The sequence below is a fragment of the Ursus arctos genome, unplaced genomic scaffold (genome assembly GCF_023065955.2).
Source record: "Ursus arctos isolate Adak ecotype North America unplaced genomic scaffold, UrsArc2.0 scaffold_34, whole genome shotgun sequence".
NCBI classification, from domain to species: domain Eukaryota; kingdom Metazoa; phylum Chordata; class Mammalia; order Carnivora; family Ursidae; genus Ursus; species Ursus arctos.
The window spans coordinates 15522909-15545308 of NW_026623030.1; the positions used below are offsets into that span (position 1 = coordinate 15522909).

Sequence of the window (22400 nt, forward strand, 5' to 3'; positions counted from 1 at the left end):
GGGCAGCTGTTTGGACATCTGTTTTACAGACACCCTGGGATTTCCTCCGTGGCAAACACCTTGTCATCGCTTCCGCAGGAAAACCTCTGCTGACTTCCCCGGAGGACGCCAGGCCTCCTTAGGAGAGCCTACCACAGGTCCCTGCATTTTTCCCTCATAAAAGCATCACAATTTGTAACCACATATTGAAGTACTTCGTGTCTGTCTTCCCGCCAGGCTGAAAGCTCCAGGAAGACAGGAAGGGGGCAGAAGCTGCTGGATGCTCAGCCGATGTCTGTTCTCCTTTTCTTACAGAGCCTGACTTTGTATGGGGCAGCTGGGTACCCAGCCAGATCGCTATCTCCACCAGGCTCCCCTCCAGTTAGAGGTACAAGGTTCTGGCTTCTGAGATGACAGCGGGTCCCTAACGGTGCTCAATAAATGCATGTTGAATGCAGGACTGCTGGGCCAGCTCTGGGCGTGCAGTCGGTACTCAGGAAATGCGCGTCATCTGACCGGGGCCAAGAAGCAAAAGACCCCCACAGCTGCCCTTGCCTTGGAAATACTTTTATTGGTTCTGAGAGAACAGGGCTGTGGCGAGCTAGGACGGGCACAGAGCGAAGGAGGGCGGCGAGAGGCTTTGCCCCAGAACGGACATGCTGTGTGGGGGCTGCTGGCGGGCTCCCTGGCCCACCCCGCCAGCAGCGGCTGGGTCCATGGCACTTGGCGCCCGGCGTCACCTCTGCCGGCTTGGCACCGTGGCCTCCTCGGCGGCGGGCGCCCCCCTTTTCCAGTTGCAGGAGTTGTGAGTCTTTCACAGTGCGGAGGGGTGGGGTTCCGGGGTGGGCACCTCCCCGGGGTGCAGGCAGGCCCCGTCCGCCAGTCCATCCTGGGCTCTCGGCGGCTGCGGCGGGGTGAGGCGCGCTCCAGCTCCTCTTCTCCCGCCGGGGAGCTTGGCAGTCCTGGAGGGGCCCTCGAGGCCTCAGCGGGACATCATCCGGACAAACTCTGTGAGGGCACAGGACGGGGTGGAGAGAAAACAGCACAGTCGGGCCCGCTCAGGCTGCCACCTCCAAATCTCCAAATCTCCCTCGGATCTGAGTGCCCCCCCCCCCCCCCCGCCTCCATCGCCACTGCGCCAGCCCGGGCCTGGCCCCCTCCAGCCATCCAGCCTCTTCCAATCCATCTTGTGCATAGCAGCTGGTGGGGGGCTGTCTCATCTACACAGCTGACCCCTCTGAAACCTCTCAGGGCTCCCCACGGGAAAATGTCCAATATCCTGCTGCCGGCCGCAAGGCTCTCCCTGCTGGGGCCCCAGCTGACGTCTCTCTCACGGCTCACCCCCCCATCCCTGTGCTCCGACCACCCCAATCTCCCTCGTGGTGCAGCTGGCACACTCACCCTCCCTCCACCTCTCAGCTCGCCTGCATCCTGTCTCCCCTCTCTCCTTTTTCTTTTAACTAGACGTGATTGTTTGCAGCAGTTTTAGGTTCATGGCAAAACTATGCAGAAACTACAGAGTTCTCATTTACACCCTGCCCCACACCCGCACGGCCTCCCCCACCATCAACATCCCGCACCAGAGTGGGACGTTTGATACACTCGATGAACCTCCGCCGGTGTGTCATGGGCACCCAGAGGCCACAGTAACGTTCAAGTTCACCCTTGGTGCTGTCCCTTCTGTGGGTCGTGGCACACGTGTAAGGACGTGTATCCACCACTGCAGTACCACACAGAACGGTCTCACGGCCCTAAAGACCCTTTGTGCTCCACCGGCTCCTCCCTCCCTCCCCCTAAACCCCTGGCAGCCACTGATCTTTTTACTGTCTCCATAGTTTTGTCTTTTCAAGAATGTCATACAGTTGGAATCACACACTATGTCGCCTTTTCAGACTGGCTTCTTTCACTTAGCGATATGCACTTAAGATTTCTCCGTGTCTTTTCATGGTTTGATAGCTCATTTCTTTTCAGTGTGAATAATACTCCATTGTCACAGTTTATCCACTCACCAACTGAAGGACATCTTGGTTGCTTCCAGGTTTTGGCAATTGTCAATAAAGCTGCTATAAACATCTGTGTGCAGGTTTCCATGTGGACGTAAGTTTCAATTCATTTGGGTAGATACCCCATCCTTCCTTCTCACCTGGCGGTTCCTACTTATCCCTTAGGGCTCTACTGATTTATAGCCTCCTCCAGGAAGTCTTCTTTAATTCCCCCTCCAGCTTGGCACAGATGCCCCCTCTGCACCCCATAACTTGCTGTATGTCTCCCAAAACAGCATGGACTATACTGTTGGCTTCTGTTTTCCTTGCTGGTCTTGGGCTCCTCAAGGCAGTTCTCGACATACAGCAGGTGTGCAATACATGCTAGAAGAATAAATGGGGGACGCTGGGCTTGTAGGGAAGGGCCTTTGTCTGTGGGGTTGGGGGGGCACTACCAGGACACAGGGCGACCTGAAATTTTCAGATGTGGTGGCAGCAAAGTCTTCTTTCCACGTAGCCACACTGTCTTCAAACTTGGAGCTGACTGGCTCCCCAGAAACGACCTCCCAACCTTTGTGTTCTGGATACACTCACACTCTGGCACATGTTTACCTTGTCTTTCTGCTCAGAATGCAAGTTCCTGGAGTCCAGAGTCAATGTCTGACTGTACTTTTGCCCTGTGTCCCATCGTTGCCCTGCACGGTGTCAGGCAGGGTAACGTATGTAGCGGTTGAGAGTCCAGACCTGGTGTATGATCCCGCTCTGCCTCTTACTAGTTAGGTGATCTCAAGCAAGTCATATGACTTCTCTGAGCCTCAGTGTCCTCATCTGTACCATGAGGCAATATAGTGCAATCCAGAGAGTTGTTATGAGAATAAAATGGGACGATGGATGTAAGTATACTTAGTACAGTGACAGGTGTATAATATATGTATGGTAAATGGTAACTATTGGAATTATTATTGATTCATTTAAAAAAAAAACACACTTTTACTGAGCATTAGCTATGGGCCAGGTACTGAATTATGAGGAAATACAGAGATAAAATGTTCTTCTCCAAAAGTTCCGTCAACAGGAGAAACGGCTAGCACTCGAGGGACAGTGTGAAGAACGAGGGTGAGCCCGAGGTGCTATAAAAGCCCAGGCAAGAGGAGAGAATCAGCGAGGAAGTGCCAGAGGAAGTGGCCCACTGCTGGTCTTGAAGGGTGGAGAGAATTTAGTCCAGGTGAAGAACAGAATAAAAGGCATCCTGTTCAGTGCATTCAAACAAGAACTTGGCAGGATTGTGGACCACAAGTACCAGAGTGTGGCTTTAAGGCGGAGAGTGAGTAAAGGAACAGCAGGAGCTGCAACTGGGGAGGTGAGCTGTGGTCCGATCTCAGGAGGCCTGAGTGTCAGACCGAGGAAGAGGGTGCTCAGAAAATACCTAGCACGGATGGATGCAGGAGTAGGTGGACAGGTAAATGGGTAGAGATGGATGGGGTCACTAGACACAAGGGTGGATGGATGGGTGAACGGGTGGATCGATCGATGAGAAGTTGGATGTCGATGGGGAAATGACTCTACAAACAGATCAATGGAAGTGTGGGTAGAGGTACAGGCAGATGGATGGAGATACATGAATGTGTGAACAGAGGCACAGAAGTACAGATGTACGCATAGACAGAGGTACATGGGTAAGTGGATACATGGGTGAATGTGCGGAAGACTGAACAGATGCGCAGATAGAAACATAAGTGCATGAATAAACGGTAGTACGGATAATCGTTTAGAGATGGATGAGTGGATAGACACCTGGACACAGGAAGAGACGGGTAAACGAACACATGGAGAGAGAGAGATTTGGCAAGATGGATTGATGGATGGATGGATGGGGGTAGGAATGAATGGAAAGGTGGATTACAGGGGTGCATGGATGGAGGGGTAAGAGAATGGAAGGGTAAGAGCATGGAAAGTTGGAATCATGAATGGATACACAGTTGGAAGTCTTCATGGATGCCCACTGGCTTCTCTCCCATGTTCAAACCCCACCTACCTTCAAAGTCTACTCGTCCATCCCCATTGAGGTCCACATCTCGGATAATTTCCTCTATGTCTCGGTGTCCCACTTGATGGCCCAGGAGTTTCCTCATGGCCTCTCTCAACTCACTGGTGCTGATCTCCCCGTCACCATTGGTGTCGAACTAGAGAGGGCAGAGAGGAGAGAGGGGTAGCTACAACGTGGGGGATGGAGAAGCAGCTCCCAAGGCTGGGCTCCTTTTCTAGCCTCATTGACCCCCTTCCCCAGAGACCCTTCTCTGTCCAAGCTCCTTCCCCTGGTATGTGGTCCAGGGCTCTGGTTTCTCTTAAGTAACCACCCTGGGGTTGGAATTCTAACAACCCCCCCACCCCTGCCTGTCCAGGGTCCATGACTCACCTCTCGGAAAGCATCGCGCAGTTCCTTCACTCCAATCATATCTGCTGTTTCTGCCAGGAGTTTAGGTCCCATTAGCTCTACGAAGTCATCAAAATCCACATGGCCACCCACTGGAGACAGAGGAAAGGGCTAGGTCACCCATCCAATTACTCCCCATCTCTAATTAGGCAAAGGAAGGCACTGTGAACCCCTCCTTGACCTATCCAGTGCCCGGTCCAGGGTACAACCAAAGGCCAAATGAGGAGGTGACCATGGACCGGCGGTTTGTCAAAGAATGGCTCAGGGGAGTGGCCAGAGTTAGGCTGAGGGAACCAGTCAGGAGGTGGATAGAGGTAGATATGGATGGAAGAAAGAAACACTGGGTCACAGAGACAGGCAGAGAATTTCAGAGATAGAGAGACAAAGACACACAAGCAGAAAGGCAGAGAAAGCAGAAGTGAGGAGTGCCTGGCCCATTTGTCCCAAGCCTTACTCTCGTTGTGCAAATGGAAACTCAACTCCAACAAGACCTCCCAGCAGGTAGGAGTGCTGGAGAACTGACACCCTCCCACCCCCACACCCACAACACCTTTCCGCCAGTGACTGACGAAACACCTGAAACCCCCGGCTGGAGAGGGGAGAGCTCTAACTTCAAGATGGGCGCGCTGCACTGACTCCCCGGGCTGCGGAGCAGAAGGAGACTCTCAGCGCTCGCCGCTCGCCGCTCGCTGTGTTAGCTGGCTTGAGAGTTCACCCTCTGCGGGCGCCTTCTCTTCGTGGTCTCCCCTCCCTACTCCCTCCTGACGCTTCCCTTCGCCTTCACATAAACTGCTCGCACTCAAATCCTTGTCTTGGGGCCCGCTTCTGGGAAAACCCAGAGTCAGACAGAGAATAACGGGAGAAATAGCTCCCTTCCGCTCAACAACCTGTGTGCCAGGCGCGGGGCTCTCCATACTCCCTCACGGACTTCTTGTGCTCCTCTCGTTTCACAGTTTGCAGGTGAGAAAACAGGCTCAGAGAGGCTAAGTGGTTTGCCCCAGGTCACAGAGCCAGGAAGAGAGGGGCCCAGAACTGAGACCCGGGCCTGTGTGATCGCAGCGGGCCCCGCTGGCAGGGACGGGAAGGGAAGGAAGCGGAGGGACTCACGGTTCATGTTGATCTGCTGGGACAGCTCGATGAGCTCCATCTCGGTGGGCATGTAGCCCATGGTACGCATGCAGTTGCCCAGGTCCCGACAATTGATGTAGCCATCCTTGTCCTTGTCGAATTCTCGGAAGGCCTCTCGGAGCTCTGAGGAAAAGAAGGAAAGTGGGCATGGCTGAATAAAAGAAGGAAAGTGGGACCCGCAGAACCTCCGGGCAGAGGCAGCCCGAAAGCCCACTGGCTGGGAGGGCCAGGCCCTGGAGCTGCCAGGACTGCACTCCTCTGACCCCTGGCCCCGCAGGGGATGCCCAGCGCTGTTCTAGGCCATGTTCCCAGGAAGCCAAGATGTCTCTGCCTCTCTTCCCAGCAATCTCCCTTCCCTCACCTTCCTGGACAGCTGAGCAACCCTTTCGCCTAAGGGGTTGCGTCTTACCTTCAATCTCCTCTGGCCGCAGAGATCTGTCCTGAAACAAAAGAACACTTCCTATTAGCAGCTGTGAGGGGCCTAGAAGTCATAAAATGACCAGCCTGGGAACCATCCGAGGGACAGCAAGCACTGGATGGGGAGAGTGCCTGGACCACATCTTTGAGGGAAAAAATGTGCAGCCCCACATCTCCCATAGACACAGGAGATGCCCAGGGACCCCAGAGCCCCATCTGTGTCCCCCATTCCAGACACAAGAATGTGTCAGGGAACAGAGTTGGTCTGGAGGCAAAAACCTGTAAATAAAGCAGGGTGGGAGGGTGGTTGAGGGTCACAAGAGAGAGGAAGTCTGCAAGGCAATGGGAAGAGAGCTAGAGGGACAGAAAGCCGGGACTAGACAGGCTGCTGGAGAGGGAGGAAGAGGAGGGGGAGGAGCCGCAGGTGTGGAGGCAGAATTAGGGCTGTGCCCTGTTTCTTGGGCACGACCCACCTTCTTCAACTTGACCCCCATCCTACACCTTGCCCCGTCATGGGACACAGCATAGGACCCTGGGGGCTGCCAGTGCCGCTGGCTGCCGCCAGGGTCCAAAGCACGCATCTCCAGCTTCAAGCCGTGCCCAGGTCTCCTTGGGGACTCAAGGAAGCCCTGGGTTTAGGCGTCTGAACAGATGGCAGAGAAGTCTCCAAAGAGGAGGCCCAGAGAACGCAGGGGGGGCTCTGGCTGGTGAGGTGCCAGTCACCCCAGGCCTTCCCAGGAGGCAGACAGACCAGCACAGAATGGGTGCCCAGCTGGACCTGTTCAGCAGGCTCCAAAACTGGAGCCCAGGGCTCATCCTTCCCATGTCACAGCTCTCCGACTTTGGGCAGGAAGAACGTGGGGCAGGTGTGCCCGCCCTGAGGAAGTACACGCCAGGTGTGGGCAGACCTATCAGGAACACAGACACGCAGGCAGGCCCCAGAGAGGTGAGGTGTCTCAGCTGTGCCTGCAGGCTGTTCTAGCCAACAGGGCCAGGGCAGGCAAGAGGCAGCTTCTGCCCACCCACTGTAAACTGGCCCCAGGGCAAGAGAAGTCAGCTCTGGAAACTCCCAGAATCTTCTAGAAAGGGGTCACTGAGGGACACCTGGGTGGCTCAGGTAAGCATCTGCCTTCAGCTCAGGTCATGATCCCAGGGTCCTGGGACCGAGTCCCACATCAGGCTCCTTGCTCAGCAGGGAGCTTGCTTCTCCCTCTGCCTGTTGCTCCCCATGCCTGTGCTTGGGCACTCTCTCTCTCTCTCTCTCTCTGACAAATAAAATAAAAAATAAATAAATAAATAAAGGGGCTGCTTAGCAGCATCTTGGGTGGTCAAAAAGGATGATTTTTGCAATGCCCTGTACCACCTGCAAGTGAAGTGAGCAAGCAGGTGACTGCAGGCGTGCACACGCCCTAGGACAAGTCATTCAGACATGAGTCCTTTCCCACACTTTAAGCCTCAAGCAGCCTGCCATTTCTCCAGGACCCAGCTCTGCAGGATTGGAGAGGAGCCAGGTGCTGCTGACCCCCACTGCAGCCCTCTCCCCTTCTTGCATAGCTGGAGCCAGGGAGCAGGAAATCCAGCTACCTCTGGCAGAGTGGGCCTGGCAGAGTCCAGGCGGCCGGCCCTCAGATCACACGCTCCCCTTGCAGAGCAGTGGAGGTACGCGTAGTAGAGCCGGGGACACCCACTAGTGTGACAGGGAAAGGGTGAGCACCATCCCCTGGGGTCAGATGGGAAAAGAGCATATGCACACTCTTTCTCTCTAACATGTGCAGTCTGGCAGAAGAGCTTGGCCTCTAGAGTCAGACAAACTCAAGTGCAACGCCCACATCTGCTACTTCCTAGCTGTGGGACCTTGGGCAGGTCACTTCAGCATTCTGAGCTACAGTCTCCTCATCTGTAAAATAGGTTAATGCCAGTACCCATGCTGCCGGGCCTTTGCGAGCATCCCGTGAGACGAGATATGTACAGTGTTTCGCATGTGGCATTATAAGTGGAACCTGCAAATGTTTGTGTCTGTGACATCATCATCATTACCTTCCTCCCTGGGGCTGTTCAGATACCTGAAGGAGGCTGCCCGGACACAGCAGCCGTGTGTGGCTAGTTAAATTCGAATCAGAAGCCAATGAAATTAACAATTCAGGTCCTCAGTCATATTAGCCACGTTTCAAGTGCTCAACAGCCACGTGTGGCTGGTGACTACTGTATTGGGCAGCACGGATCGTAGAATATTTCCACCATTGTAGGAAGTTGTCCTGGACAGGCCTGTGTATTCAGTACTGCTGTTAAGAGAACAGGAGGCCTTTGAGTCAGACTCCCCGGGTTTGATTCTGACCTCTACCACCCACTAGCTGTTATCTTGAGCATGTTTACCTCTCCAACTCAGTTTCCTCACCTGTAAAATGGGGATGATAATAGGACTTACCTCTCAGAGTTGCTCTGAGCCTTACATGAGGCAATGCACCAAAGCACTTAGCACAGAGCCTCGCACAGAGCATGTGCTCAAGAAAACAAGCAAGCAAGCGAACAAAAAACGTTAGCGGCTATTGTTACTTCTTGCTGGTGGATGTGGACTCACTAGTGCTTCGCAGCCATGGGTGGGAAATTTGGGGGGGGTCAGATTCACAAGTTGAGGGTTTGGGGTATATCCACGAGGGGACACAGGTTGCTGCGGACAGAGTCCCTCTTCTTCCCAGCACCTCCTCATGCCCTCTGAAGCCAAGTCGAGCGCAGCTCCACTGGGGCCAACTTACGTACAGGCTGCCTGTTCTCAGCGAAGCCCTTGCGCAGGAAAATGCAGGCAGGGCCCAGCAGGTTGTGCATGACGGCGCAGTTCTGGGCCAGCATCAGGAGCGGTCCCGGGAGCTCGCCGCTGGCTGCCGGCCCCTCCTCGCTCGTCTGCACCACCGTGTAGCTGCTCTGCTCCTCCTGGCGCATCTTCAGCCAGCACCAAGCAAATACAAAAGAGAGGCAGGTGTCACCTCCCTGCCCCACTGGCCCTCCTGGCCTCAGCCTGGCTCCTGGTCCTAGAAGGGGCTGTCCTCAAGAGGAGGCCCTTGAGAGTCAGACAGCGGGGTTCGGAGAGCTCTCAGGATGCATGGGAGGCAGGAGTCAAATTAGTTCAACAGATGGAGTCTCTGATGCTTGACTGCCACGGGTGCTCCAGGGAGAGCTGGGAGTGACACCCATTGTGTGGGACATGTGCACACACATGCTCACAACACATACACACACAAAGAATCACACACTCACGTGCATGTGGAAGCTTACAGAGAGAAGGGGTGGGGTGGGGGTTCTGCTCCAGCCAGTGGGAGGTGCTCACTCAGAGACTAATGAGTATCGTCCTTGGCCAAGATGCTCTTAAACGGATATGTGGCCCTGCCCCCGCTGGACGCCACTGGAAGGCAGTGAGGACAGTCAGAACTGGGACCACGCAGAGCAGGCTCAGGCAGGCTGCTGGACCGCAGGTGCAAACACACAGGACTTGCTAACAGAACCAAGCAGGCAGGGGAAGAGGGCGGCCTGGGGCAAAATGGAGGCGGTAGGTCCCCTCTGAAGGGGCAGTGCTACTTAACTCAGCTCAATGTTTCCTTCTGATTTAAAGCACCGGCTGGGCCAGGGCAAATCCCATCTGTGGGTCAGATTTTTCCCAGTTTGCAGCCTCAAGACTAGACACTCTCTGCCCCCAGCAGCTCTCCTTCTTCCCCCTCCCGTCTGTCTCTGGCTCCCCGCCCAGCTTGCCCGACCTCTAGAGGCTGAGGCAGGGGCCCTCTCTGCTTACCGAATATAGCTGTGCTCCCAGGCCCTGGCCCTCCCCTCCTCCCCCCTGATGGTTCCCATGCAGCTATAAAAAGTCAGCACTGCCCAGAGACTGTCCCCTTAGGACAACAGCAGCATCCAGACACAACATTCTATTCCATCCTGGCATCCCCAGGATGCCCAAGGCCCCCCAGGATCCAGGACAGGGTGCTCTGCCTTCAGTCCTGAGCTTGGATGCCTCCCCTCAGTGTGAGGATTTGGAGGCAAACCTTCCCAAGGAGAAACAGAGCAGCTAAACCTTGGAGGGCTGTCTTTGTCCTAGAACCCTAGAGCTACAGACCCTACCCTTCTATCCTGCTGCCCCCCCCCCCACTTGCTGCCAGGTTCCTCCAGCTCACAGAAGGTTGTGCCCAGTAGAAGATCCTGTGACCTAGGGGGCAGCCTGTCCCCCCAGACTGAGAAGCAGAACTAGTTCCCCCTGCCTGGCTTACCTCGTCCTCCGTCTCCTCTCATGCCTCTTCTCCCCAAAGCCCCACGCTCTAGGGCTACAGACTAGACTCCCTTTCAACTTCCTAAGCCTGTTCCAGGCCTAGAGAGGGAGAAGCAGTATCCTGGTTCAGACCCTGGGTGAAGGTCCTCAGTGCAAAGCCCAAGTTCAGTGAATGCATTAAGGGTAGGTTTTTGGTTGTCTCAGAACTTGAGAGATGTCAGTCAGACCAAGGGACATTCTGGTTTGATATGTAAAAGAGTTAGGAGCCTCAGCCATACTCGCACAGGCTTCCAGGACCCAGGCTAGAGCAAGAGCAGAACCAGAGAGACCTTCCCAACGGGGAGGCTGGCTCAGAGGAAGCCTGGGAGTAGAGAGCGGCTGGACCCCAAGAAACAATCTCCTGAGATGTGTGTAGAGAATCAGCCTTTTCGTTTCTGGCTGAGTCTCGCACACGTGGCTCAAAGCGAGCGCAAGCCAGGAGGGAGGAGGCAGCGGGCAGCACAGAACTCTGAGAGGCGATTTAGTACACTGGCTTTGGGCTCCAACAGTCTTGGGGACAAATTCTGGTTCTGCCGCTTGCTTGCTATGTGACCTTGGGCAGGTGACTTCACCTCTCTGTGCTCTAGTTTCCTTCTCTGCCCAGCGGGGATCAACGTGGCCACTCGCAGGATTCCCGTGAGAAATAAATGAGCTATTGCATAGTGCCTGGAGCATGGTAACAGCCGAATACATGGAGTTGCCATGGGGATGACAATGACGGTGATGAAGGTGGTGACGATGGTGGAGATGCAACATGAGAGATGCTGGGAGCCAGAAGGCATTTACTTCTGGCTCCAGAGGAAGTGGGAGAATATTTGCCAATCAGGGAAGAACTGAGAAGGGATGGAGAAGAATGTGTTCCCACGAAGGAGGCACCAGCGGTGGCTGGGGAATTTCCACTGCATGTCTTGATCATAATAGCGCCTGGCACCAAGTTGCCCCGGGAGGCTGCTGATCTTCCTCGGCCAGTCATGGCACCTGACAGCCTGGTCCTGCCCTGCACAGAGCCCGGAGCAGGCCGCCTCTCCCCGTTCCCGGCTCCCCAGCTACCACGCTCAAGAAGCCAAGTGGGCAGTGGCCCACAGGCTGACAATGTATCCTGGCACCGAGGGGATGTCTCCCAAGTGTAGCATGGCAACAGGAGGGGTCAGCTGGCCTCACGACCCAACAGCTTTCTAACAATGCAAGCTGGCCAAGAGAAGGCAGGTCAGAACTTGCTCTCCCTGGAGGTATTCAAGGAGTGGTTAAATGAGAAAGGGCTTGGTGAGGTGGGAGAGGGCATCGCGGCAGTGAGTGGGAATCCGGACGATGTCAGGTCAGATGTGGGAATCTGTGACTAACACATCTGACAGCAAGGAAGAGAGAGGCAGCCTCTCACGGAGGCAAAAATACCGATAAAATACCCACTATGGATTCACACACGGACCAGCGTTTCAAAAACCCTAACTCCACGTCCACTCGGCTGTGTGACCTGGGAAAGCTCTTATCTCTTAAGTGCAGCTCCTTTCTCTATAAAATAGCCAAGAGAACTACTTGGTGGAAAAGAGCGAAAGAGATCACAGACGCCAGATATGTTGTAGCTATTCAGAAGAAGGCAATTATTACTATTATGAAAGAACACGAAATTGAATGCCATGCGTTTTATTGTCTTTTACCTTATTCCACGGACTCAAACAAAACCTCTCCTATTTTCCTTTTTCCCCTGCACCCCCACTTCTCCGAACACCCAGAGCGGACCAATTAGGATCATGATGACGGTAATACTAGTTGCCATTTATTGAGGACTCCGTTGCCGGCAGCGTGCACAGCACTTTATCTGCTTCCAACAATCACCTTAGGAGGTGAATATTAGTATTCCCACCTGGTGGACGGGGGACCTGAGGCCCAGAGAGGTCAAGCAACTTGTCCAAGGTCACATGGCTGGAAAGAAGAGATTTGAGAAGTATGGCTCTTAAGCACTCTGCTGTGTACGGGGAAGATGGGTGGGGTAGGGGGGGCACAATGCTTGTTCTTAAATTCACCTCTTCAGGCTCTGGACAAAACTCCAGGGGAAAGGCTTTTACCCTGTGGTCCTCTAGACTAATTCAGGTCAGTTTCCGCTTCTCTGCAACAGCATGGAGGCCACCTCTGGTGCCAAAGACCCCCCTAAGATGAGAGATGATGTAGGCTGTACACACAGAAGAAAGTCAGCCCTTAGAAGGATCCAAGGGACCAGTGAAGATTAAAGGGAATTTGATGGGAGCAGCTTAGCTAAATGAGGAAGACGATGAGCAGAAAAGCCCGGAATGTCCTAAATTAAGAAGACTATCCAACCGACCTGGGAGGTAATATGGGGTTAGGGACAGAGATGCCATTAGTTAACCTGAGACCTTGGGTAAGTCACTTTACCCCAGTGGTAACCAAGTTCCTTGACCGGAAAACGATAGAACTGGAGGAAAACATCCTTATCACTTCTTCTTCTTCCTTTAAATAATATCCATGAGTTTCTTCTCTGGCTTGACTACAGAGGACTAGAAACACAGGCAGAACCCACTTGAAGCAAAACCCTATAGATGTAAGCCCAGCTTTGCATAAAAAATGTTTTGGAGGCGGTGATTTGCTTTCCAAAAGGAATTCTTGCAAAAGGATATTATCCTGGTGTATAAGCAATAAGTCCATGACAAAAAGCGACTTACAGGCACCTTTGCTCAACATCCTATTTCTCAGTGAAAACAATCCGGGGCCCTGAACCAGCCTGGTTCTAGTTGAGATTCTCTGACCGGATTCAGGAATTTTTGAGGGTAGCAGGGCTTACCCCAGTAGCAATGGTGTCTACTTCAAAACACACCAGTTGGAAGGCTTAGAGACCACCGGAGAGAGGGCCAGAGACCCTCAAAGAGATGAATGAGGACCCACCCCCACCCCCCCGACCCTACAGCTGGGAAGGAGCCTCAGTAGCAGCAGGGTCAAAAGCCCAACTCAACCCTCTTCTGATACAGTAGCCCCAAGGGGGTCCATCCACTCACATTCTACGGACCTGTGCTTGTCATTTTATGGTCCGGAACTACATGGCTTCCTTCCTAAATCTTGTGCTAATTCCCAAACACAGACCCCCATGCAACTGTAGGTCCCAACTTCAGCTCAGAGCCGGAGACACCGAAAACAGGGATCGGAGGGAATCTGGGGGTGGGAACAGGGAAGCAGCTCTCGACAGAACCCACGGAAAGGGTAGCAAGCTTCAGATGCCCACCCTCTCCGTCCCCAACTCTGGAACAGATGGCAAGATGCCCCCTTCCCCTGCCCCAGGTCTTGGGAACTCCAGAAACATACCTTCCTTGAGAGATTTCTCAGTGGAGACTTGACACAGTTGCCCATCCTAAGCTGAGGCAGCCCCTCTCAGGATCCCCGGGTCCATGAAGGAGGCTCCTGGGGACTAAGAGATCTTAGTCCCTGTCACGGCCAACCCCAGTCTCCCTCTGCCTGCGCAGCTCTTCCTCCTGGCCCGTTCTGAGCCCTCTCTCTTGCGCGCGTGCTCTCTTACTCGTCTGCCTGCTCCTGCTCTCTGATTTTTTTTTTTTTTTTTTGGTGGATTGTGTGTGTGTTTGTGTGTCTGGGTTTAACTTTCTAGACACTTTCTTAAGGAGATGAAGGCAAGAGGGGAGAGTGCAGGGCACAGAGAAAATCGCCCGGGGAGTTGATGGCAGAGGGCAGCAAGCTGGGGAAGGCTGCCGGATCATCGACATCAGATTAGAGCTCAGTTCTCTCTCGGGTTCATTTCCCTTCTCTTAGCCCCTCCTCTCCCACTGCCAAATCTGCAGGGAGATTGCTTCGGGGAGGGGGGCCTAGAATGGCAGCTGCAGCTGGGAATTAGGCCAGCAGACCCAGAAGGGGAAGCAGGCGAGTTTGGGCCACCAAAGCCAGGTTGCCTCCCAGCTCCCAGCCCTGTGTATACACACACACACACACACACACACACATCTGTGCACAAACATGCATACGCAAGCACCCAGGGACAGACACACATCTAATTGCCCCTTGGCAATCGCAGCTGGATTGAGAGCAGGCAGCTACAGTTGAGGGCCTGGAAGATCTTGTGATGTCCCCATCACGCTCCATTTTTCACACTTGCTTCGTCACTGAAACGGGATGAGGCTCCGGGGCTGGAATCACAAGCTGAGCCAACAGCAGCGAGCAGATCCTGCTGCTCCCTTTGCTCCGTGGGGTCTCTCCAACCCAAGAGAAGGCAAGAGACGGCGGTAAGGGGGGCATGACGGAGCCAGTCTTGGCGCAGAGGGTGTGATGGGAGAGCTGCCAACCCTTGAACTGTCCTCTGCCTAATCCTGAGCGAGGATCTTTCAAGGCTTCCTTGGAATGCAGAGCAGAGAGGCCACCCTTTGCAAAGTATTCTTCAAGGTTCCACGACTGGAACTTTTTTGGTGAGTGGCTCTTCCTTGTCCCTCTGGGCTCCAGGTTTGATGAGATCTCTTCTCAAGCCTCAAATGTCACATTCAAGACCTGCAGCAGGAGCCAGATGACCCAAGAGCAGAAGCGTCCCTGTTTCCCTGCAGCCAGCTTTCCCCAGCAGGGGGCGCCAGAGAGGTGATGGGAAGCCGAACTCTGCAGCTGCACCAAGCCTCGCACGCGGCGCTGAAAGAGTTTCCAACCCAGAGAGGCTGCTTTCCCATGGACTTTTTGTCCAGCTTCAGTGGCTGGTCAGAAGTTCCATTAGGGCAGTGGGTGGGGCGCTGCCCAGAAGGTGCCACAGGCTCGCTCGCTCCCAGGGAGCCGGGGGAGGAAGTCCCTGGATAGCTCTTGACGTCTATGCCGCTGCTGACGATGGAATGGTTTAATCAGGGGACTTACTCAGCAGCCTTGTTTGGACCAAACCTCCAGAGGAGGTACAAGAAGGAGGGGCAGCCCCTGAGGACAGAGGGAGGAGCCTGGGGAGGTACTGACGCCCAAAGGGCAGGAAAGACACTGGGAAGATGAAACCAAAAAGTGAGCAGCTAACATAAGTGCCTTCTACAAAGATGTGTTCCTCCACGAGAGAGCATGAACCAGCCTCTCTGCGGGGCCAGGGGGCCAGGGTCATGAGACTCAGGTGCATGAGAAGGGACTGCAGGCCTGGGGTTGAATCCTGGCTCTGTGGCCAGCTTCTGACTTCTCACATTCCGGAGCTTCTGTTTCCTTGCCTGGAAAAGGGGGTTTTCCCCTTATCTTGCTTATAAAACGGATGTGGGCAAGTACCCGGCACATGACAGATACTCAATAAGTAATTCTTAAAATGGAAGAAAGAAGTCTCATTTGTCCAGTGTTTATGTGCCAGGCACTGTGCCTGGCTCTGGGAATGCTGTGGGGAACAAGATAAGCATGGTTCCTGCTTTCAGGGAGCTCACATCCTAGCAGGCAGGCTAGAGCTATTAAAGAGCTATGAATGCACTGATTTAATCACGTTTCAGGTAAATGCTATGAAGGGAGAAGGAAACACAAAACCTCCGAGAATGTGAGTCAGAGGGATCTGACTTAGTCTTGGGGGGATTGGGAAAGACCTGGAGGTCAAATCTAGGAAACCAAGCATCTGCAGACTCTTGACAAGCTGGGGCTCACCAGGGACCCCAGAGGGAAGTCGGGTTAGGTTCCAGGTACAAACCAATTCATATTAACTACCTGGGCAGATACACGGAAAGGCAGCACAGCGTCAAGTGGAGATTCTCAATGCTGGCTGCAGATGATTCTCATTTAATAGGTGTAGGTGAACTCTGGACATTGGTGCTGTTTAGCGCTCCAGGTAATTCTATCTGCAGCCAGTGTTGAGGACCACAAACACGGACCCTAACAGCTTGGAATGCAGGGGCAGACAGACCTGGGTTCAAATCTTGCCCTGCTGCTTAGCAAACTCTATGACCTTGAGGACTTGTGAAACTCTCTGAGCCTCAGTTTCTTTATAAAATGGGTACACTAATAACCCTTCCTTCCTAGAGCTGTTGTGAGGAGTTAATGAGATAATACACACAAAAGGCTTGGCACAGTGCCAAGCACCTAGAAGGTGCCCTTTCCCCTGCCCAGCATTGGTCTTAAATGGCCAGCCGTGCCTGCTTCTCCATACTCAGCAGATCACCCACTGGGTCAGACCTGGTGACTCCTGCCCCCTGCAGGCCAGCTCCAAGCACAGCACCCTCTTGCCGACCTTGGAATATGCCTGTCCTTGGAAGCAGGAGACAGGAGACAGCAAAACCAGCACCCTACTCCTCCCCCCCCCCCCGGCCCCGTGGAAAAGTCATGCACTTTGAATAAATCCCACCCATATTTACAGGTAAGGATGCTGACCCTAGCTTGAGGCTGAAGGCAGCAAGGCATTCAGGGATTCAAACTCAGAGCTTTGCTTAAGCTATTTTGGGCTGGGCTGGGTAGATCAGGCCGTGGTGGTCCTGAGTGACAGGGATAGAACTGCGATCTAGAGAGAGCAGCTGGCTTGACATTCAGCAGAAAATTTTTAAAAGGGCCAAACGGTAGGGGCTCCTCTAAGGAGCAAGGCACATCACATAGCCCCACTTTCCCGTCCCTCTTCACTGTGGCAGCAGCCCCTGGGCTTCCGGAAGCCTACACTTTGAGTTCCGGAATGGAATAATAGGATCAGAGGGATGAGAAGGATAAACCCATTGCTGATTATTCCTGATTAGGAGGGAGGCTGGCCTCCAGCCCTGGTCGGTTCTATCACCAGCATTCAAACTTGGATGACAGCCCAGGGCGAACACACTCAGGGAAAGCTGGGTCGTAACCTGAGAGGTGCTTCGTGGATGCTTGTGACAAATAGGAAACACTCTCATGTGACTTCCCACCCAACTGGTTCTTTAGAGATCACAGTCCTGCCATTTACTTACTGTGTGGCCTTTGGACAAGCCACTTCCCCTCTCTTGAGATTGTTTCCTCATCTTTAAATTGGGGGATCATAATGTCAACCTTCACAGGTGGCTGAGAAGATACTTGGGCAATTGTTTAGTGAGCTCCTGCCTGAGGTCTCAAGCACCCTTGTTGCTTCCCCCCAACAGCTACAGGCAAATGCAGCTGTCCGGGAGGACTCTACAGGATTGGTATCAACCCCAAGCTGACCTTCTCTTTCCCTTTTCCCAGGCCCCAGGGGAAAGGCAATAGGGGCTTCTCCCCCAAGTAGGGAGAGACTTGGCAGGACAGGCGTGAATAATATACACAGCCCACATCCCAAGAGCACAGGCCTAGTATGATTGCATCTATTAGGACCCAAACTTTCATGGTCTCTCTCCCTCATCTAAGCTCTAGGAACTAAGAAGCCTCTGCAGACCGGAGGCTGGAGACACTGGTCATCCGCCCACTAGATACTGTGACCTTGTTATGTGCAAAGCAGTTTGGGAATTGGGCTAGCCTATTCAAATCAGAAGAGATGTCTCTAGAGCTAGAAGAAAGGGGAAGGATGGGACAGAGATGTGGGTTTTATATACATCTGCCTCCTCTACAAAGGGTGTTTCTTCCCCAGCTTAGAGTAAGGAGCAGAAAAACTGCTCTCAAAATAGTTTTACAAGACCCAATGCCAAGAGTTGCCCCCAAATCATGCCTATTCTGAGTTAATGTCTGATACCCCATCTCTCTAGGCCGCTGGGTGGCATGTCCTTAGCTGGCCACAAAGAGGGTACTAGGGAAGGTCCCTTGTCATTCAGCTCCTTCCTTTAATGGCTCAGAGACAGCTTTCAAAGTACCTAACACAGGCCCACATTCAGACAGTTACTCTATTAAGAATAACATTAATGAAGGCTGCCCTTTTCTCCAGAACCTACTGGACCTAGGTCATTTGACATCCTTAATCTTGTGTGACCCTCATTAATAGCTCTGTAAAGTAGTTTTTATCGATCTCGTTTCTGGATGAACAAACCCAGACCAGAGAGAGAGAACAGGCCCAAGGTCACAGCAATGGGAAGTGACAGAGCTGGGACTGGAACCTGCAGCTCTGCTTTCTCCCAAGCTACCATTCTATGGCTTTGACTCAAAACCATACCATCGGCCTGTAGGCAGTAAGGATGCTCTGGGAGGTCACTAAAAGAATCTGAATTCCTGTTCCCCCTAATGTGGGAGTCTCCCTCGGTCCCTTCAGTGTCGCTTTGAGCCCTGGCTCTCTGTGACTCTATTAGAGATGGAAGGAAGAAGGTCCCAGACATCACTTGGTAGTTAATCAACAATAACAACAACAACAATAATAACTAATATGGATGGAGCCCTTGCTCTGGACCATGTACTGGCCAAAATCTGTACATATCTCCATGTCCCATTTAATTCCCCCCAAACCCAGTGAGGTACTATGGTTTTCCCTATTTTACAGATAAAGAAACAGGCTTAATGAGGTTAAGCAATTCACTTAAGGTTAAAAAAATGTAGAACTTGGGAGACATGAGAAGAACACCTCCCCAGGACTATATTTTGCCCTAAGCAGATTCTACCTGAAGGTTTCCGTGTTCAGAATCCTATGTCCCTTCTCTTGGTCCTGGCCCTGTCTCTGAGGACAGGAATCTCAATGCAAAGAGAAGGGAAGGAAAGACGAAATCCCCTCTGTCTCAGGAGACCGGAGACTCTGACCCAAAAGTCTCGGGCTGCGCTCTGTTGTCGCTGCGGCTGCTGTCCCAGCAGACGCCTTAGAGCTGTCAGCAGGAAGCCCAGACTGAACGTGCGGAGCTTTACAGAAAAAGTCTGCAGCCCCAGAGGCAAGAGCTTCCAGAGGGAGGTGGTAAATATTTGATGGGACCTTCCAGCTCTTCTACTCAGGTGACCCTGGTGACATTTCAGAACTCTGGGCTGGAGAACAGTCTTCATTGATGACTGAGAAAGTAGGAGGAGGAAGAAAAGCAGGTAGCCGAAATGCTCTGAGCTCACAAAGGGCCCATGCAGGCAAATTCTGTTAAGACTGGAAAATGAAGAGGCTCTTTTTTCTAGGAACAAAGTCATATTGGCAGCAAAATGAATAACCAGAAAGTGAGTGATTCTGGGCCAGTGACCCACCCTTACAAACTGCTAGACTGTAAGCTCCAAGACAGCCAGAAGCCCAGCTAGCGTGTCCACTGGGGTCTCCCTCATGCCCAGCGAATGCTTGGGCAAAGAAGGTGCCCCCAAATATTTGATACATGTTTGACTAGATGTCACGGATCCCATGACCCAGACCCGCTCCACAGACCACTGCCCGAACACCCTACGCCTCCTAATACATAAACCACCGCAGTGAATTTCCACCCCAACACGTCGCTGTGCTAACTCTCAAAGCTCTGCCTCCAAATCTCTGCTCTGGAGAACTGCTGCCAGCCGACTCGGCTAACGAGGGCTCCCTACAGGAACAAAGCCACACGCTGCTGCCCCATCACACCACACAGCAGCCCCGCGCAACCCGAATCCACGCGCAGCTCCTTCATGTCAGACCTCTACCGGCCTCAGCTGCCACGGAGTAGTATTTTGAAAAGGAATGTGCAGATCTGAGGCAGAGCACACATGGCCTCCTTGGAATTCTGATCCCGCATGGCGAGCCGGGAGCTTGAAACGGCTTCTCTACACTACATCCTAGCACAGAAACACTCAGGGCCCCCTCTTCCTCCACATGCCACGAAAACTCTGCCATCAGACCTCTGCATCACTCCCCTCCTCGGCCGCCGCAGAACGGTCTCAACGCTGTGCCAATGAGTTTGAATTAATTAATTATGGACTCAGAACTAGAGGCTTTGCTCGGGAGTTCACAGGTTCCTTTCTGCAAACCTCTCTCCCCGGCAGCGCACCCCAAACTGTAGACCTGGATTAGAGGACAGAGGCTCAGCTGCCCAAGACCCTTGAGAGGAAGGCCTAGAGGAAATGAGAGTAGCCACTGCTGACCCCTTAGTGACCTTTCTGACCCTAGAATGCACATGGACTCAGGCTAGGGTGTTGTTCCACATCCTACGACCTGACAACTGCCCAACAGCCATCCTAGTGGCATCCCTGGAGCGACAACCTCCTTAAAACACCCCCGAAGTTCTGATTTGAGCCATAGCTCTGTGTAGCCCCTCCTTGCTTACCCAGACACTTCTCTTTTCTCACATTTTTGAGTCTCCATCTAGCTCTCCTAACTTTTCCCAGGTCTCTGGGGCCACCACAGCCCATGACCAGCGTCCCCCATCCCCAAGCAAGGCTGTGTGCCCCGAGGTAGCCATTCTTGAGCCCCAGACTCCAAACCCCTTGCTCCTTTGGGTCGCTCACTGGCAGTCCTGGCTAGAGACCAGAGCAGTGGATTTGGCGCCACCTCCTCGGAGCTCCCCTGCTGACCCCTGCAAATCTCCAGGCGGTTTGCGGCGGTCTTTCCCTTCCAGGACTGGCCTATTCTGGCAGGTGGAGGGCGACGAGGCGCTGGTGCCTCGCCCAGAAGAGGCCCGGAGCGTGGACAGCGCACAGGGTGCTGAATCAGGCACGGGGGAGGAGGAGTGTCGGCCAGGGCGCAGGGCTGCGGAAGGACTACGGGGAGCGTGACCGGGGGCCGCGGGGAGCGGGAGGAGGGCTGTGGGCGCGCAGCCGCGCAGGGTCCCGAGCGCCTTTCCCGGGAGCGCGGGCGGGAGGCGCGGCCCTTACCTGGCCGAAGGCGGAGCTGAGCATGGGGCGCAGCTGGTGGAGGAACGGGTCTGCCTCGGACGCGGCGGCTGGAGCGGAGTCCCCGCGACCTGGGGCTCGCAGCGAGCCCCGGAGGCCGAGCGCCGGGGACAGCCCCCGTTCCTCCCCATCCCGCCCGCGGGCAGGCGGCAGCGGCGACGGCGGCGAAGGTCGGGACGCCGCGGCCGGCAGCGCCTCCCGGGGCCTGCAGTGCGCCTGGGGGAGCCCGCGCCTGCTCCCCCGCGCGCCCTCCTCTCGCGGCGCCGGCCGGCACAGGGGCCTCCGCGAACTGGGGTCCCCGGACGGCGGCGGCGTGCCCGGGCCGGTGCCGGGCAGCCGGCGGCCAGGCAGCCCTGGCTCCCGGGCAGGGCCGTGGCGGGGAACCCGGCTGCCCCCGCTCGCCGCCGCCGCCTTCAGCAGCGACGTCTTGGACTCGCTTTTGGCGATGTGCGAGCTCATCGCGGCGGGGCCCGCGCTCGCATGGCCCGGCGGGGGCGGCGCGGTGCGGCACGGCGCGGGGCCCCCGGCGGGCAGCGAGCGGGGCGCCCGGCGGGAGCCAAGCCCGAGGACGCGCTGGAGGCGGGCGCCGTCCCCCGGCCGCTTAAATGCGGCCCCGTCGCCGCCGCCCATGTGACAGCGCAGCCTCTACGCCCGGAGCCCCGAGCTTCCCGGCGGCTGGCGGTGCGGATCTGGGGGGGCCGCCGGCTGTCCCCGGAGAGCCCACCCCCGGCTCCTCGGCGGCCCAGGTACCGCCGCGCCCCGCCCCTTTCCCCGCCCCGCGCTCGAGGAGCCCCGCTTCCGGGCGGCCCCTGGCGGCGGAGGGGGCACTGTGGCGAGGCGCCGGGAGCGCTAGGGAAGGGGCTTGGCGAATGGCCCCAAAGATGCCCGGACCTTGGTGGCCGGCAGTTTCTCTTTAACACGCCCGGAGGTTCCCACAGTGACCCGGAGCCGCCGGAACCTCCAGAAATGCGGGCGGGGTGCACTCTCCAGGGGGTACAACTTTGGAAATGAGGAGAGAGGTGCAGTAAACTGGCGACCTAAGGAGGAGGAAGGCACTCTATGACGGCACTACGTGCAGAAACCGGAGCCAGAATGGCGTGGAAGGGCACTGCCGGAAGGAGTGTCTATGGGGTACTTCATCCACTCCAGTACCGCGGAGTGCAACCAGGATGACCCTGGTATATCAGCTTTTCAGTTTTCAAAACAGAAGAGAAGCCAGGTGGCATCTGTATAACCGGGGCTTTGCAGGGCCTGGTGATGATCAAGTTTCAGGTAGGACCCATTTGCTGCCCCTTCAGCTGTTGCCCCCCCCCCCCCGCCCCCCACACCTCCACGTCCTTCTAGATGTTGGAGAAATCCCTGCTCTTGGTGGGCAGCCAGGGAGTCACACAGGCCTGATTTGAATCTCAGATCCTAGCCCTGCCGCTTACCATCTTGGGCAAGTATCATCAACCTCTCTGAACCGTGTTTTTCTCTTCTCTGAGATGCAGGTAACAATCCTAACCAACTCCTTGGTAACATCCAATGACACCATGCACATAAAAGGCCTGGCGCAGTACCCGAAACAGGG

The 22400-nt window shown here is 54.8% G+C and overlaps 1 protein-coding gene across 3 annotated transcripts; it reads right to left on the bottom strand.

The window, feature by feature from the left end:
* Nucleotides 1–533: 533 nt before the first annotated feature.
* On the bottom strand, nucleotides 534–21460 carry CABP1 (calcium binding protein 1). 3 transcript variants are annotated; one of them, XM_048221538.2, is made up of 7 exons: nucleotides 13538–13741; nucleotides 8698–8877; nucleotides 5933–5963; nucleotides 5503–5646; nucleotides 4378–4487; nucleotides 3997–4144; nucleotides 534–987 (listed from the first exon to the last, which is right to left on the bottom strand). In XM_048221538.2, the coding sequence occupies exons 1-7, from the start codon at nucleotides 13580–13582 to the stop codon at nucleotides 962–964; spliced, it is 684 nt and encodes a 227-aa protein (XP_048077495.1). In that variant the 5' UTR covers nucleotides 13583–13741; the 3' UTR covers nucleotides 534–961. The 3 variants fall into 3 exon arrangements, with proteins under 3 accessions (XP_048077495.1, XP_026370799.1, XP_057162086.1); XM_026515014.4 differs by lacking the exons at nucleotides 8698–8877; nucleotides 13538–13741 and adding an exon at nucleotides 20813–21460; XM_057306103.1 differs by lacking the exon at nucleotides 8698–8877 and having other exon boundaries at nucleotides 13538–13740.
* Between the last annotated feature and the right edge of the window lie 940 nt (nucleotides 21461–22400).